At 47.0% G+C, this 17,699-nt stretch overlaps 1 protein-coding gene across 1 annotated transcript; it reads left to right on the top strand.

The window, feature by feature from the left end:
• Nucleotides 1-564: 564 nt before the first annotated feature.
• On the top strand, nt 565-11,356 carry Fgf16 (fibroblast growth factor 16). The gene is made up of 3 exons (XM_085684456.2): nt 565-1,228; nt 8,912-9,015; nt 10,353-11,356. Exons 1-3 carry the CDS (start codon nt 955-957, stop codon nt 10,596-10,598), a joined length of 624 nt encoding a protein of 207 aa, XP_085540582.1. The 5' UTR covers nt 565-954; the 3' UTR covers nt 10,599-11,356.
• The last annotated feature ends 6,343 nt before the right edge of the window (nt 11,357-17,699 follow it).

Genomic DNA, 17,699 nt, shown 5'->3' with positions numbered 1-17,699 from the left:
GAGCCCCCCTCCCTCGTTTTGGTGTCTTCATGGACCTTCACCACCTCTCAGTCCTTACTGTTGCAACTGTATTCGGCTTCAGGATCTTTTTCGCTTCCTCGGCCCCTGTGGACCTACAGGTGGGGAGTGGGACTACGGGACTACAGAACAAAGGAACCGGAGCACCCCTGTCCCGGGCCAGACACCCCTTCCGCAGTCTCTTATGGGCCAGAGAAGAGGGGCTCAGCGGCTCGAGGATGCCCTCCCCAAACCCCAGTCTCAGTCACTTTCCCGAGGGGAGCAACCAGAGGATGCATGGGAGGTGGGGATTGCCCTTGCAGCAGACCAACAAGCAGACCCCCGCGGAACCGGCCTGCGTGGCCGTGGGCGCCGATGGCTTCCACGTACTGGACTCCGTTATTTCATCAGCAGTTTAAGAAATCCTGCCAAAAGCAGTTATGCCTCACTGCAATGTGTAGCTTTTTCCTGCCTTTTTTTTCATAATAAAAGAGGGAGTGAAGCTCGCTCGCTCCCCCCTCCACCCCCTCTCCCAAAAAGAGCCAAATGGATACGAGAAGGGGGGAAAAAAGGAAAGAACCCACACACCAATCTCTGAGGGGATGCCAGTGAGGTGTGGCTTGTATTTAAATATCCAATATGTCAATGGAAGGGGAGTGGGTACGTATATAAAGTGCCGTTTGCATCTGATAGCTCCACGAAGCCAGCTATGAGAGGCCAGGAGAGATGGATGCGGAGGGGAAGCCGCACTTTAACTGAGAGCAAGGTCAGGAGCGCGCTGCCCCACGCTCCCCGCCGCTAAGAAGTTCTTTGGACGCGAACAGACGTGTGCTGCAGCTGGGCAGAGCACGGAGCCTCGCAGCGAGCGAGCGCCGCCGACCCGCCCGCGCCCGCCGCGGGGAGAGGCAGTTCGCGCCCCGCGGCCCCGGTTCAGCCCGCGCCGCCGCCAGCCCCGTCATGGCGGAGGTGGGGGGCGTCTTTGCCTCCTTGGACTGGGACCTGCACGGCTTCTCCTCGTCTCTGGGGAACGTGCCCTTAGCTGACTCCCCGGGTTTTCTGAACGAGCGCCTGGGCCAGATCGAGGGGAAGCTGCAGCGCGGCTCGCCCACAGACTTCGCCCACCTGAAGGGTATCCTGCGGCGCCGCCAGCTCTACTGCCGCACTGGCTTCCACCTGGAGATCTTCCCCAATGGCACCGTGCACGGCACCCGCCACGACCACAGCCGCTTCGGTGAGGACGCGGCCGGGAGGAGAGGGAGGCGGGTGGACCGCGTACGGGGAGCCGACGGCTCGGGGCTGTCACGCAGGGGGCCGCTGAGCCTCCCCGGGCCGGGTGCCGTCCGGACCCGTCGGGGCGGGACGCAGTGGCAGGGCCCTAAGCCTCGCGGCGACCCTGAGGCCCCCCATGCCCCGCGACGCTCCCCGGAGGGGGCGGAGGCGCCTTGCGGTGCGGCCTCTCCCACCCACTCCACCCTCCCTCCTTCGGGACCTAGGGGCTCCTTGTGAGAACCCCAACGTCGGGCCTCTGATGGAAGCAGGTGGAGCCAGGAGAGGAGTGGGAATCCTAGCCTAGGAGGCAAGGGGACTGCGGCTGGCGGAACCTCGAGGGTGGCAGGCCCATCGCAACTGATCACCCAGAGCAGGAACCTTCAGGGCCCACGGGCGTGGTGGCCGGCGGCTCGCACCCGGATCACTTTTATCTGGCCGGGACCCTGCAGCCATGGCACTGGCCATACTCGGGATAGCTCAGACCAGGGTAGGAGCCAATTCAGGCAGCATGGCATAAACCGGCTACCTGAGAATCTAGGAAAAACTCGCGGTACCCATCGCAGAAGGACACAAGTCTTGGGCATCTTTTGCCTAGAACTAACTCCCTATCCACGTGAGGAAACTGTCCTGAGCCCACTGCCAGCCCCTGAAACAGGTGTCCCCTGAGCCCAGGACAGGAAATGTCTAATCTCCAAAGCGGGATTGCCTCCGCCTGCCCGGAACTATACAGACTGTTCAGAGCACCCAGCTGCCTGCCTACATTCAGAACTAATTACGCGATTAATAGAAACCTTGATCCGCGACAGAAATCTTTAGCTTGCTAGCAAATGTGTTTCCTCTTCAACAATTTGCCATTTTTATTTTCAATTTCCTATTCTCTATTAAACCATCAAACAGGTGCTGTGACCGTTACCTTGTCTCCTCCATCTTTCAATGTCCTCTGCTTCCTCCCAAGATCCTTGTAATGCAAGAAGTGTATTTTCTATGCCTACCCTTAAGCGGGACATGCTTCGTTTTCCCCCCATCCTTCCTATCTTTCCATTCTACATGCTTTTCTAGAGCTGCATCTGGAGTGCTCAGTTTTAAACAAAAGAAAGAAAATAAAGGGGAGCAGAAGAGGGGGCACAGAGGAGGGCCAGCTTAAGGCCAAGAGTAGCAAACAACTAGGACCAGGGTTGGTCTTCCTTGCTGGGAGCAGGCAGGAACCCTAATGAGGTCTGTGTCATCTTGGAAAAATGCACTCAACGAGAGCTGGAGTACAGTAGGTTGGGAGGGGTAATGGAGGGGTGCAGGTGTCTGTATAAACTTGCAGCAGGTCCTCAAAAGGGTGATGAGGTGGGGTGGGAGGAGAGGGAGTGTTAACTTGGCTTCTTTCCCTTCCATCACTTGTGATTTAGAAGTCCCCTTTTGTTCCTCTTCCTAAGGAATGGGACTCCCACCCCGAACTCAGACGCTCCCAGAAATAGCCTAAAGAATTGGACTGGTTCATACATAAAAGAAGTGCATATATGTGCGTGTGTGTTTATATGTATATGTGTAAAAGCAAAGTCCTGAAATGATGGTGAAATGTGGGGTGGGGGTAATGAAATTGGTGAACTTGTGCACTGCTCCCAGCTGCTATGTTTGTCTGACTCTGCCTGAGCTGAGCCCAATAATCTACAAGGTCAACATAAATCAGTAATAGGCTCTTGGGATAAGTGGTCTTTAATTGCCTCCCTAAAGACACATCTTGATTTCTTTTCATCTCCCATACCTGCTAAGGGTGTTAAGTTTAAGGAGAAACCAGAGGAAGTAAAGCTGGCGGAGGAGGGGATGTTTGCACTGCCGCTTAACTGGCTGCTTCAGTTTGGGTTTGGCCTTTTAGAAAAAACAAACTTCCTGAGACCACCTCCACATCACCTTTTCCCTTTCCTCCTTCCTTGATTTCTTGGCAGATCCGTGGATTTCCTGTAAAGGAAATGATAACTGGTCAAAGCTGTCTCTTCGTAACCTCCCCTGCCAACTTTCAAACACACTCTTACTCGGTTTAGCATTTGGCACAGGATGAGGTGGTGTTTGAGTTTGCTCACACTCTCCGCCCTCCACATTTGAGTTAATCAGCCAGAGTATTCAATAAATCGAAACTTTAACATTCCATAAGTGCTTTAGCAGTCAACATTCCAGCAGGGTAAAGTAGGCCAGACTTAAGATATAAAATATTATAGATTTCTGCTTGGGGGGAGGAGGGAGTCTCCGAAGGCCATGTAAAGTAAATAGCTATTTGTTGTAATTGGAGAGCAGGGCCCCCAAGGATTACCCTGGAATCCATGTGTTCTAAACAAGTCAGGCTGAGCCCAAGTGCAGCCCCGACTCCAAATAATAACCTGTTGGCACTGCACATGCTCTCTGCTCTCCATCTGTAGTCAGTAGCCAGGAGTCTTTCAGTCCCAGCCTGGCTGGTGGCATTTACATGAGCTTCATAGGGAGCCTGACATTCCTGAGGGGCACCTGTGGACTGACCGAGCTGGGCTGGGGAGCCAGACTGGAGGAGAGGCCTCCTGCCAGGTGGGATGGAGCAGGCTGCTGCAGCTGCTTTGGGTTTTGAGCGATCTGGTTCTTATTTGGCCGAGGGCCAGGGCAGCACTGTCTTGGCCCTGATGGTCTGACAGGATGGCTGAGGGAACCAGATTAAATGACACATTAGCCAGTCATCTAGCAAGGTCCTGAAACAGTGGGGCCCAGGATAGATCCGTTTTGATTGAGGCCCTGGGGAGGGAGGTGTAAGAAGAGTCTGGAAACTGTCGAGAAAATGCCAGAGCATGAGGTGGGCAGGTCAAGATGAGGCAGAGGGGCTGGCGGTCCTGGGCCTCGAAGGGGTGAGAACCAATGACAAACTTTGTCTACTTAATACTTTGCCTCAACGCTCTGCTGTTAACACCCCTGTCCAGCTGTAGCTGGGAAAATATGAAAATGGCTTGTTTTCTCTCCCCTTTCATGCTGGCTGGGATTCAGGAGAAGGTTTAGAAATATCTGTTCCATCATCATGTGCCACTGGGTTCCCACAGTCTGAATCCAACTAATAGGAAAGTTGGCAAAGGCAAATGATGCCCAAAGACAGCTGGGCAGGGATGACTCCAGCTGTTGGAGACCCCTGTTACTGGACACAACCCAAGCAACATCCTGTATGATCTGTCCTTTGGCATCAGGGTTCACAGAGAGTTGGAGGGAAAAAAAAATCTGGTGACTCAAATGGCCACACCTCTTGGGTTCATGATTTGTTCTCACACCAGGTCTCTGGAAGTGAGATCACAGGCTTCCCTCTGCTACTTAATGAGCTCAGGGTAGTCTGGGACATGGGATACTTCGAGAAAGGGGCAACTGCTGTGATTAGAGGCTCAGAGGTGAGCTGCTTTGGCAAAGCAAAGATGGTTAGTAGCACGGTTTGGTGTCCCTCAGGGTTTAGCACCCAGAACAGAATCAAAGTATGGCTTGGGATCGTCTTGCCAGATAGGCCACTCTAAATTTTTTTTCCAACACCCTTTCTCGGCACAGTAGAACCAGACACAGAACCCCAGCGTGATCCTGTCGGGACCGAGTGGAGGGGCAGAGCAGGCCCTTCTCTCATGTTAGTAACTAGCGCTCTCTGAGTACAGCCTACCCCCACTTTTGTTTCCTATTTTATACTAGGTTTTAATATATTTTTCAATTTTAAAAAGGCATCAAGGTGCACAATCTGTAATACCAGTGCCTAGGAGATGGAGCAAGAGGATCAGGATCAATCAGGTCATCCTCAGCTGCATAGAGTTCAATTTCAAGGCCAGCCTATACTACCGGAGACCATGTCTCAAAAACAAAAACAAATTTAAAAGATTTAAAGACAGCGTTTCACTATGTAGCCCAGGCTGGCCTCAAACTTGGGACCCCCATCTTTCAGCCTCCTAATTCCTGGGATTATGGGTGTGTGTCAATTTACCTGGTCTTTGTTTGTTTGCTCTTTTGTTTTGGTTTTGTGTTTTCCAGACAGGGTCCCCCTATGGAGCCCAGGCTGACCTTGAACTACCTGTCTTCCTGCCTCAGCCCTCATGTATTAGTAGTACAGATATATGCCTCCACACCCAGATAACAATCCATTTTTGTTTGACCTGTTTTATATTAGCTTTTTGAAATTTTATTTTTCATTGAAGGGTTGGGGAGGAAGAAGAAGCCCCAGTGCCTGTATGGAGGTCAGAGGACAGCTTGCAGGAGTCGGTTCTTTCCTTCTGTCATTTGAGTCCCAGGATCAAACTCAGGTTGGAGGTTAGGCAGCCATCTCTTTTATCCACTGAGCCATCTTGCCAGCCCTACCTTAACTTTAAAAATATTATTATATTTTATTTCTTTAGTATGTGTGTGTGCGTGCGTGTGTGTGTGTGTGTGTGTGTGTGTGTGTATGAGAGAGAGAGAGAGAGAGAGAGAGAGAGAGAGAGAATGAATGAGTGTGTGGAGTGGTTGGGTCAGGCATGTGTGCCACCCACAGCGGCACGTGTGGAGGTCAAAAGGACAGCAGCTTGGGGAAGTTCTCACCTTCTACCATGCGGGTCCCTGGAATTGAATTCAAGTGCACAGGTCTGTAAGCAGGTACCTTTACCTGCTGAGCCACTTGTCAACCCTACATTAGCTTTTCAATAATCCTGTTAATCACCAACATAATGAGCTAACTGCTCAATGAAATCCCAGAAGCCATTGCTATTTGAGTTTCACTGGGCTACACTCCCCCATTGTAGAAACAGGCAGACTTATATATAATTAAAATACACACTGCATATTCTGGGTACTGGGTTCAATCTTCAGCACCAAAAACCAAGAGAGAGAGAGAGAGAGAGAGAGAAAAGAAAAAAGTATTAAGTGCACCACAGAAATACAAAAGTACACACACTCTCAAGAAAATACACAGGTTCTAGGTAGATAGTGGCAGATTACTTACCTGGCACATCCAAGGCCCTACGTTCTGAAGTGGGAGGTGTATGGGGGTATGATGCAGAGATGTCAAGAGAGAGATAGATGGTGGAAAAGCCCTCGAACAACGCAACTATGACAAGAGGCCACCAGCTAAAGAGTGAAGTTAGCTGTGTGCATGTGACGCTCACCCTCCCTTAACAAAACCCCAAACACAAACCTCTAGTGAAGCTGATTTGGGGGACCAAGGTACAATACTTTTATTGACTTATAATTATGCTTATTCTGTTGGAGCCAGCCCATGTTCCAACCTTCTGAAACCTCTTTGGATCTTGAGTATCTCATCCCTTCCAACTGGGTCTCTGCTGGCGCTAAGGGAAGCTGCGCTCCTGTGTCCTCTTTTGAGTTGTTCCTTAAAATGTTTAAAGGGCCGAACCTCTTTCAGAGCAGTTGAAGCTCTGTGTTCATTAAGTCAATGGTTGACTAGCCCCCATCATCACCGTCTTCCCCTTCCTTCCTTAAGGCATATGGCATTCTCCTCCTGAAACCATCTGCACTGTGCTATAAAAGCTACTAGGAAACAGGAGCCTGATGAGATAGATGGCTCAGAAGTCAGATTTGCTGCGCATGCCTGAGGACTAGAGGTCAATCCCTGGAACCCACGATAGGAAGAAAGAAGTGATTCCCCCAAACTGTCCTCTGATCTCCACACGTGTGGAGATCATACACAGCAACACAACAATAACAATAATAAACAACTTTTTAAAAGTTACTAACAGTCAGAATAAGGATAAGACTCAGAGAATTTGAAAAGACCAACCCTCAAGTGTTCCATAGACAGGTAGCAGAGCTGTAGATCCTTCAAATTGATCAGAATGAGCCATCCAAATATGTCCCCCCCCAAAGCTACCATGATTGACTGACTACCTCCATTGCCAGGCTAGCTACTAGAACTTGAGAGAAAGCTTCCCACTGGAGTTTTCAACCTGATTGCAGAATGCAGTACTTCTAAGTTTTTACTTTAGCCCTTGGGAGATTGAGGCAGAAGGTTAGCCTGGACTACATTGCTAATTACTTTCTCTCTCATTAAAAAAAAACTTTATTACATTTATGTATTTATTTATCTATTGTGTTCATGTGTGTGTATGTGTGTGTGTGTGTGTGTGTGAGAGAGAGAGAGAGAGAGAGAGAGAGAGAGAGAGAGAGAGATGCATAGAGGGATGCATAGAGAGATGCATAGAGGGATGCATAGAGGGATGCATGTACCATAGCCCAAATGAAGGGCAGAGGAAAACTTGCAGGAGTCAGTTCTCTCCTTCTACCATATGGGGCCCGGGGATTAAACTCGAATCTCCAGACATAGTATTAAGCACTTTTACTACCCTCTGAGCCATCTCAACAGTCTCCAATATCTTATCTTTCTGGGACAAGTTCTACTTCTCATATAGAATATCAAAATATTACCCTTACTAATCAATCATACTTTTGGCATGAAAGATAGCTAAGTGTGTGAACTCAGTGCATGCTTTCAGACAAGTGTGTGAGTTTTTGGTCTCTGCTGAAAATGTGGTTAGAGGAAGGAGTGGCAAAGAACAATCTAGCCGGGCAGTGGTGGCACAGGCCTTTAATCCTAGCACCGTGGAGGCAGAGGCAGGTGCATCTCTGTGAGTTCAAGTCTAGCCTGGTCTACAGAGTGAGTTCTAGGATAGCTAGGGCTACTCAGAGAAACCCTGTCTCAAAAAAACCAAACCAAACCAACTGAAGAAGAGGAGGAAGAAGGATCTAGTTGACTGTCTTCAGTACTATTTTGATTTAGTTTCTGTGTCCCTTTACCCCTTAATAATTCATTTTTTCTCATGGGGTAAATGAAAAAATTTTCAAAACTTCACCTCTAACCTTGTCAGTTTAAAGGACATTTCTAATTTCTTCCCTTTCCCCTTAAAGTTACAACATCTCAAATCAGTTTAGAGTCCAAAACTACCTGCCAACTCAGCCATGGCTCAACTTTAAATTCTCAAGAGAGGGCAGGAGATTGACAGGCTTGTCAGTTTGGGGCTGAACGAACTGAGAATGTTTTCAGGCCAACTTTTCCCTCCTGCCATAAACAGGGGAAACAAACTTAGTGCATGGCCTGTGTGGCATTTGTTAGAGTCAGCTACAGGCAGTTGACAGCCTTGTGTGGTTTTTAAGGACATGGCAGCTGAGAGGGTGAAAAATGCGTTCAGCTTAGAGGACAGCAAGGGAATGCAGGTGGGTGCCAGAGAGGAAGAGGGTGGCTTGGCATTGAGAACACTGCTTTACCGTTTCTTGAGAGTGTGGTATTCCACTACACTGATGCCATAATTGTGGAGCGTTTGTTAGCAAGCCTTTCCATGAGTTCTTCACCCTAGCATACCTGAGGGGCCTGGGGGTGGAGCCTAGTGATCAAGCTTTTTCCTAGCATGTCCTAAGTTCCAACCCCAGCACCGCAAAATAAAGAAGAAAATCGCAGTGTTAAGTGGAGGAAAGGATTGTTTCCCGTTTCACACGTGGGGAAACTGGGGCTTAGAGAGAATGGGCACTTTCCCTGAGGTTTTCCTTTTTCTCTGCAGAAGACTGATTCATCAGATGATTCTCCATGGATACCCAGGGTTACCTGTAGTTGGGGGTAAATGACGGGTAGTTCTGTCACCTGAACAGCCTCTTCTAGCTCCATGTTAGTAACAGAATGATGGTCTACTTTTTGTCCCAGGAATTCTGGAGTTTATCAGCTTGGCTGTGGGGCTGATCAGCATCCGGGGAGTGGACTCTGGCCTGTACCTAGGAATGAATGAACGAGGAGAGCTCTATGGATCGGTAAGTTTCAGCTTTCCTATTTATCAGAGGCTATTACCACCAGTGTTTGGACAACCTAAGGCAGAGGATAAAATTGTTTACCTGGCACTTGAAAGGCCTGTTACGACTGTACGGGATTGGTGTCTTCTTGTTCCTGGCTCCTCAGGGCCTTGCTCCAAAATACCTTTACCTGTTCAGCCCTCCATCTTAAATTTTCTGTGATATACTTGCTTTCACCTTTTCCATTAGAGGACCCGCTAGTGCTATAATAACAGGAAGCCATGCTGGTTTGTCAGGAGCCGCTTAGGCTTGGGGGCATTAACATTTCGAAAGAGCACATCCTAGTTTTAATGGGTACCCAGAGCAGTAGCTGATGGGCAGCCACAAAATAGCACAGTAAAAGATTCGGTCTTCCAGTAAGAAGCACAGCCCCCGATTTCCAGATTGTCTCAGCTGAACCTCAAAGGCCAAATAACACCAACAAATGAAGAATGAGGGTTCTAGGGACTGGTGACAGCCCCAATCCCCTAGTTAGGAATGGGCTGGCTGCAATACATTTTCTGTGTTCTGGAAGCTAGCCCAGCAGTGGGTCATGGTAAGTGACTTTGCTGACCTTAACCCTTTCGGGGGATCCCAGGATCCTGGCTCGGACTTTCGAGTCACATAACACCCTTTCTGGCTGGCTACACCCCATGAAATCAGAACACATTTTTCTCTGACACCTAGGAGATAGGCCTGTCCCCAGCACTCGGTATCGGACACCCCAGCAAGCAGTATGGCGGCCTGATCATGTATGAGAAGGGCCAGAAGCAGGAAGCCCAGGAGCTGCCAGCTTTAAGTAGCCAGATGGGAGGAGCTTTTCAAGGAGATCTTTTCTGAGCGTTCCAGCTGACAGGCTGCTCATTAGGAGAGATCACAGCTCACCTCCCATGCAGCTTTATATAGACCCGTGGCCTTTGCCTGCCAGTTGATGTGGGTGACTGTAATCTCAGTGCAGTCAAACATTATTAGCCCTAAGTAGGAAATGAGCCCGGTGGGTGCCAGAGGGGCATTGGAAGGCCATAATAGAAATTCTGGGGTTAAAGAGCCAGCCAAGGCCAGCTCCTCCAAATTCCTTCCCTTCAGGAAAGATCACACCCAAAACATTTTTGTGTGGCTCGTGAAGGAGGATGAAGAAGATACAATGGGGGTGGGAGAGTTGCACTGCACGGAGGAAAGACTCCTTGGTCACACAGGGAGACAGGACTGAAATTTTCTAATCTCAATGTGCTGTTGCTATTTCAGGCTTTCCCAACCAGCAAACTGGGATGGCGGAATAGTCATATAATGGGCTCTGCTTTATTTTCTCACCCTCACAGAAGAAACTCACGCGTGAATGTGTTTTCCGGGAACAATTTGAAGAAAACTGGTACAACACCTATGCCTCCACCTTGTACAAACACTCGGACTCGGAAAGACAGTATTATGTGGCCCTGAATAAAGACGGCTCACCCCGGGAGGGATACAGGACTAAACGACACCAGAAGTTCACTCACTTCTTACCCAGGCCAGTAGATCCTTCTAAGTTGCCCTCCATGTCCAGAGACCTCTTCCGCTATAGGTAATGGACCTCTGGTGCCACCTCTGTGACCCGTGTACTCTGCGGCCATGGTTGGCTCTGCAAACACTATACTCATAGCTTTTCAGTCCTTCCTTCCTATCAATTAGATAACAGAGAAGCACTTACTGTTCAACTTGACCCAGCTGTCCCCTTGTTCAAAGTGTATATCAAGGTTGGGTTATTTTGGGGAGGGACATGGGGGGAGGGGTGGGTCAGAGGGAATCTTGTATATACTTTTTGCTTTACTCATGTTCTTTCCCATGAGGTGGCATGACAAAGAACAGGGGCCCCCTCACTAAGGGCCAAGGCTGTCTTGCCTCACAATCTACCCAGCTACTTTGAGATGGGGTGCAAATGAAAGACCAAGGAATCTGCCATAGATGCTACCTACAGAGCTTTGGGAAAGTGTCATTTGGAAAATCCTAGGGGCTCCAGCCCTGCTGCAAGCCACTCCTGCCCTGGCTCTGCAGATCTCTCATTCGTCCTGACATGCAGTTTTCCTGCCACCGAAGTGGGAGATATGGGGTAGGTTGTAAGGAAATGATATTAAAATGTAAGCATGGATACTGTGCATAAGGACAAACTATTTATGAAATGTATATGCTATTTATTTTATATATTTATTTATTTCAAAATAATTTTATTTTTAATGAGAGATGCTATGACTGGATTTTCATCAGAAAGAATAAGGTCCTACTGAAACAGGAAAAAATGAGTTATTAAAGGCTTTTATTGGCAATAAAATTGTCTTTATATTATAAACCAGTGTCTAATTCTATTGATTTGTGCATTCAGTAGCATGAAACAGCTGGCCAGCTTTCTTCTATCCAGGTCATTAGAATTCCTGATGGCAGGCTCATGCAGCTTGGACTGGGTGACTCCAACATCCAGTGTGGCAGCATTATCTAGGGGCCTCCTTCCAGACCTAGCATTCTTTTCTATCCTATGACTTACTGGAGAATTAGGAAGGAAGGCCTCAACCAACGCTCTTACTAAAGCTACTATTTCTTTAGGACTGGGTATAGAGGAACCCTCTTTAGGGACTTGATGAGGGCTCTGAGCCCCCAGGGTGGACACTATTGGTGCACCTCTACTTCAAATGTGAAAGAAAAGCAAGTGAAAATGGTAGTCAGCAAGGAAAGGAATTTTTGAGCCAGTCAGTTTCCCTTCAAGAAGATATTATCCTACTGGTTCTGACCACACCCAGCATCTCTTGCCAGGGCTCCTCCTAGAAGACTCTGGGAAACTGTCAGTACATTCATTCCCTTAGAGAAGCAGTGCTCAGAGCACATGGTCTCTTGCCCAGCAGCATCACTTGGAAACCGCTCAGGAATAGAAATCAGCAGAAATTTGTGGCCAAGCCAGACACCTTGCATGGTATCAAGCTTTCCAGGGAACTCCTAAGCACAGCATGATACAATTTGGGAACTAACACCCTAAAAAGATGTTGTTTTTGCAACCAGATGGTTCATACGTGAATTGGTGGGATAGTGTTAGTCCAGAGAATGAAGGAGGCATACCTCAGAGCTCTCCCTCCCAGATCAGTCTTAAGGTATCTTGTCTTCAAATCCCTGGACTCTTGACTGGAATTTCCAGAAGTAGGGGTAGAAGAGATTAGAAACAAATGGATGAAAGCCTTGTTAAGCACACAAACAATAGGAAAGCCTGGTGGGCAAAGGTTTGGCATCTAGGATAGCTCTCCCTCAGCCTGCCCATCATATAGGCATCGACTATTTTTCTAATTAATTGAACATGTGAGTCAGACTGGTTACATACCAGCTCACTTGTGCAACAAAACCAGTAGTAGAGGTATAGATCAATGGTGAAGTGCTTCTTAGCATGTGCCAGGCCCTAGAATCCACCCCCAACACTGTCACCTTCCAGCACCACAAAAAAGCAAAACAAAAAGAGTTATAAAAGCTCACCCAAATTTACGTGCCCAATAGAGAAGTCACACACCTGAAATACCAAATAAGACTGTGTGGTGAGAACTAAACAGGGCTGGGAATACAGTTCAGTGGAAGAGTGCTTACCTCCCATTCATGGTTCAATTCCTAGTGCCGAGCAAAAAGCAAGTTATTGCATGACATGTATGATCATTAACCAGCATGCTGATTGGTGGGATCCCCAAGGTGGACATTTCAGTGGTCTAGGCCAACTAGGGTGTTTTCCAACAAGGAAATGTCTGCTTTGAAGAAGCAACAGGATTAAAAAGAGCAAAGAGCCATTGTGTGTGTTAAACTGTGGAAAAGAGACACAATCTGTAAAATTCTCCAAGATTAAGACCCAGCTACACTAAAAAACAATTATGTTCTTTTGAGACAGGATATCTCTATGTACTCCAGGCCGAGAAACTTGCTGCATATCCTAGACTGACCTCAAGTTCCCAATCCTTCTGCATCAGCCTCCCGAGTGCTGACTTTACTGAGGTGCATCTCCTCACCTGGATTATCATGTCAGTAATGAGCATCAGACTTTGATGGCTTGTTTGTTTGAGACAGGGCTTTGCTATGTCATCCAGGCTGACCTCAGACTCCTTTGATCAGGTGATCTTTCTGCTTCAGCCTCTTGAGTGCTAAGACTACAGATGTGTAACACTACACCCAGTTTTACATCTGATAACTGTGGTTTTGTTGGTGGTGGTGGTTGTTAGGTTTGGTTGTTTCTTGTTTTGTTTTGTTTCTGTTTGGGGGTTTTTGTTTGTTTGTTTGTTTTTTGAGGCAGGACTTTATATAGGCCAGGCTTTCCTTGAATTTAATTTATGGCTGAGAATGACTTTGAACATTTGATCCTCTTTTCTCTACCTCACAAGTGCTGAGATGACAGGCAGATACCATCATGCCTGGCTGCACTTTGGTTTTTCTAATTCACTTTTATTGCATTATTTATTTATTTATTTAGTGTGTACATGCATGTATGTGTATCTATCTGTGTGTAGGCATGTATGTGCCATGGGTGAAAGTCAGAGGACAATGTGCAGTAGTCGGTTCTCTAGTTCTTCCATGTGGGTCCTGGGGGTTGAAATTAAGTTATCAGGCTAGACAGCAAGTGCCTTTACCATTGAGCCATCTCGCTGGCCCTGCATTTTGGTTTTAAGACCTAAAATTTACCTATGCTATCTATCAGTGTCCAGCTACCTAGAACTTTTGATAAACAGCCACAGTTTGAGACATTTTGTGAGGTACATAAAATCTGCTGTAACCAAAAAGAGAATGACATTTCTCTGTAAGCAGGGATACTGTTGTGGAAATGAGCCCATTATCTCCAGCTTGGAAAGACCACAGGCACCATATTGTAGAGCAGGATGTGAAGGAGAAATGCCATAGCGATGAGACAGGGAAGAACCCCAAATGCCAAGTCAGTTCTTCTTCCCTCTGGACAGGAGCAGAAGGGACAAGCCTAGAAGAGCGCCTCAGTAGGGTGCGTGGACCTGGTGATTGACTCACAGTAGCAGTCGATGAGGCATGGGGACAGAGATTAGGAATCCTGGCTACTCTCACTTTCAAAAAGAGAGGTCAGTTCTGGAAATGGGAGTATAAGATACATGTGCTAGTACCATTACATCAATCAACAGCAGATCAGCACCATAGCCCTAAAGTGCTAAAACAACCTAGAGAAAATTCTAGAAAAATAAGCTCTGCAGCTCTGGTCTTGGATTAAATCACATAGAGAGACCACATTTTAGTTGTCTCTGTATCCCTTCCTCATGGCTAGGACATTCCTGGAGCAAAGCAGGCACTTGAGAAATCTTGTTTACACTGAGAAGTTGAAAGAATGAATGGACAAGTGAGTAAATGGACAGAGCCATAGGTGTTTCCTTAGCATGTATACATGTCTCTGTATATATGCATACAAATGCTACAAATACTGGGCAAGAAAGAACTTAGGTATTATATAACAAAATAATCTAGAGGGCTATGTCAAGTTTTATGTGAACCTAAATAGGACTATGACAAACTTGAGTGTGTTAAGGGAAACTAAAAGGGTTCAAAGGGTTCCCTGTCACTATAAGTGCAACCACTTGACAAGAATATTGTGTCATTTGGTGTACACAGGGTAAATACGAGATAGATGGTAGGGTATAGTATTAATTTACCACCTATATAGTCTATGAGGCTCCCAGAATTCTCCTGAACACCAATGTTGGTTCTAGAAAGAATATATAAGGCCTAAAAGTGCTACCCAATTGCTATCTCTGTCAAGGAAAACAGTGATGATCAGAGATTCCCAATTTGGAGTTCATGAGATTTTTAATGGTCCAAAGAAGGCATGAACAAAATAATATGTTTGGTCACATATATTTGGTCCTTGAAGCATTCTTCAAGAGCTAGAGATGGGTACCTTAAGAGTTTTCAGAAAGCATCTGACATAAGAACTGGTGGGCACTGTTGTCCTGTGTGAAAACGCTAACAAAGTCTGTAGGTGTTTGTTTGCTTGCTTGCTCTTGCTTGCATACCCCCAAAATGTGGGTCTTCTGGTCCTCTGAGGGAGAGCTTCAAAATTGACAAGATACAAGTGAGGGCATGGAGGATAGCGCCACCCCTTGGCAGCAATGCTAACAGCATTATTCCATTCCCTTCTTTGTCCCCTTCTGCCACTTGTCCTTAATGACTTGCTTTGTTCTTTTCTCTTAATTTTAAAATTACTATTATTTTTAAATTTTATGCATGGGGGTGTTTTGCCTACATATATGTGTGTATCTTGTGCCCAAAGAGGTCAGAAGACGGTGCCAGATGTCCTGGAATTGGAGTTTCAAATGGTTGCGAGACAACATTTGGGAGCTGGGACTCAAATCCAGGTCCTCTGGAAGAGCAGGCAATGCTCTTAATTGCTGAGCCTTCTCTCTGGCTCCTCTTGCTCTATTTTCTACTTCAATTCCAGTATACCAGAGACTAGTTTATAAAGAACAAGCATTTGGCTCAGGGGTCTGAAATGTAGGAAATTTGTGCTCAGACAGCTACATCTGCAGGTCCTCTTCACTGGCAGAGACTCTAGGCAGAGTCCCAAGGTGGCACGGGGCGTCATGGGGCAAGAGGAAGCCATCTGCCTATGGCATTAGTGCTTCCCCTTAAAATCTCCTTAACCTTAACCACCGCCATGACACCACCACCACCTTCTCCACCACCAGATATCACAGTCAGATCAAGTCTCCACCTTGAAAGAGTCTGGCCGTGTCTAGCCCAGGATGATGTCAAACTCTAAATCCTCCTGCCTCAGCCACCAGAGACAGCAAGCATGCATCACCGTAGCTAGTGAGTCTCTACCTTCATAACAACACAAAATAGAGATTAAAGTTTAACAGGAATTTTGGTAGAGGCATTTGAGGCACAAGGGTTGTTTATGCTCAAAAAAACCATCAAAGTACTGAACCACTAGGCCAAGCCACAGCAGCTCATTGGAGGCACATGGCAGGGCCTTCCCAAAGGAAATTAGTCAAAGAACGTAAAAAAAGGACCTGAAACACTCTCACCTCCAAATCTCTACATTAATTCATTGAGTATTTGTGGAGCACATATTACATCCTTAGAGGCAGAAATGTGAATAGGACAGTTTCTGTCTTCCTGACATAGCTTGATCAGATAGTCTGACACAAGCAAGTGAAGTGATACAGATCACAGAGAAAGAGAAGTACAAAGTGTTGCAGTAGTGTGCCCAGAGAAGCTGGCTGTGATGGTATGCCCCTGCCACCCCAGCTACTTGGGGAGCTGAGACAGAAGGATCACTGTTAGTCCAGGAGTCCAAGATCAGCCTGGCCAGCACAGTAAGGCTCTGTCTCAGACCAAGGCTGCAGGTTGGTGTGGTGCATGAGAGAAAAATAATCAGTTCAGGGGATTGTGAAAAGTCCCCAGACACTGATGCGTAGGCCGAATGCCCACCACTAGGAAGATACTAAGAGTCCAGTGCATCATAAAGGAGCCTGAAATATAACTCAGAGAAGAAGGAGGTGGAGCCACTCTATAGGAAGGCATTGTGTCCTTCCATTGCCCTGTCCCACTAGCCCAAAGCCCAGCACAATTTCCAGATCCCTCCTCTAATGGAGGAAACGATAGGTTTCCTCAGCTTCCCCTCTTAGGCTATTATGTCCACATGCCAGAGGGACCTGAACTCTTCTCCCCCCACATAATCCAGGTCAGAGCTTCTCAGTGGACAATCTGCATGCCAGCCGCATGTATAGTACAAGGTGAATTAAAGAACCTCATCCGAGCCCCAGGTAGCTGGAGCTTCCAGTGCCCACCTTCTGTTCTGTCCTTGGGTTGTCGGCACAGTTAGATCCAGCTATGCAGATCAGCTCATCGAGCACTGTCACTACCCACACAACCTCCAGGGGACCAGCTATTTGCAGCCTGACAAGTCTGATTCCTCTAGTTTTAATTCCACCCGTCAGTCATAAACACTGCTGGCATGCAAACATCTTTACATTGGCTCAACATGTACCAAGCATCCTCAGGAAGTACCCAGTCCAGTTGTCTAACAACAGAGTCCAGGGCCCCAAGAAAGACTTCCTAAATCAAAATTTCCACACTTGCTCCTAACCAAAAGGCGAAGAAGCCATCTAAAGGACAATTTCTAACTGAAATGATTGTTTTTCTCTGTCAATGGTTCTCAAGTTTTTGTTCTCAGAAACAAACCCTCACACTCTCAAAAATTACTTGGAAAATTGGGAACAGTGGTACATGCCTATAGTTTGTATAAAATGTTAATGTAAGTCATATTTAATAAAAATGACTATGTTCTCAACAATTCAATTAAGGGTGATAGTGTTTTACAGTTCCTACTCTTTTGTGTGTCTTTTATCAGGAGTGTGTGTGTGGGGATTACATCATTTATTTATTTCGGGGAAGGCACAGAGTGTCAGAGGGCTACTTTTCAGGGGTCAGTTCTCTCCTTTTATCTTGCTTGAGGCAGCATCTCTCTTGTTTCTATTGCATTTTGTGCTCCAGACTAGCTAGCTTCAGCTAATTCTGTCTCTGCCTCCCATCTCACCACAGGAATACTGAAATTACAAATGCTCACCCTCAAGATCAGTTTTTTAAAATAGTTCTAGGGATTGAACTCAGGTCATTAGGCTTGCTTAGCAATTGCTTTAACCTGCTGAGCCAGCTAC

The sequence above is a fragment of the Myodes glareolus genome, chromosome X (genome assembly GCF_982192425.1).
Source record: "Myodes glareolus chromosome X, mMyoGla1.1, whole genome shotgun sequence".
NCBI classification, from domain to species: Eukaryota; Metazoa; Chordata; class Mammalia; order Rodentia; family Cricetidae; genus Myodes; species Myodes glareolus.
The sequence above is the reverse complement of the archived record's forward strand: the minus strand, read 5'-3'. Positions and strand labels throughout refer to the sequence as shown.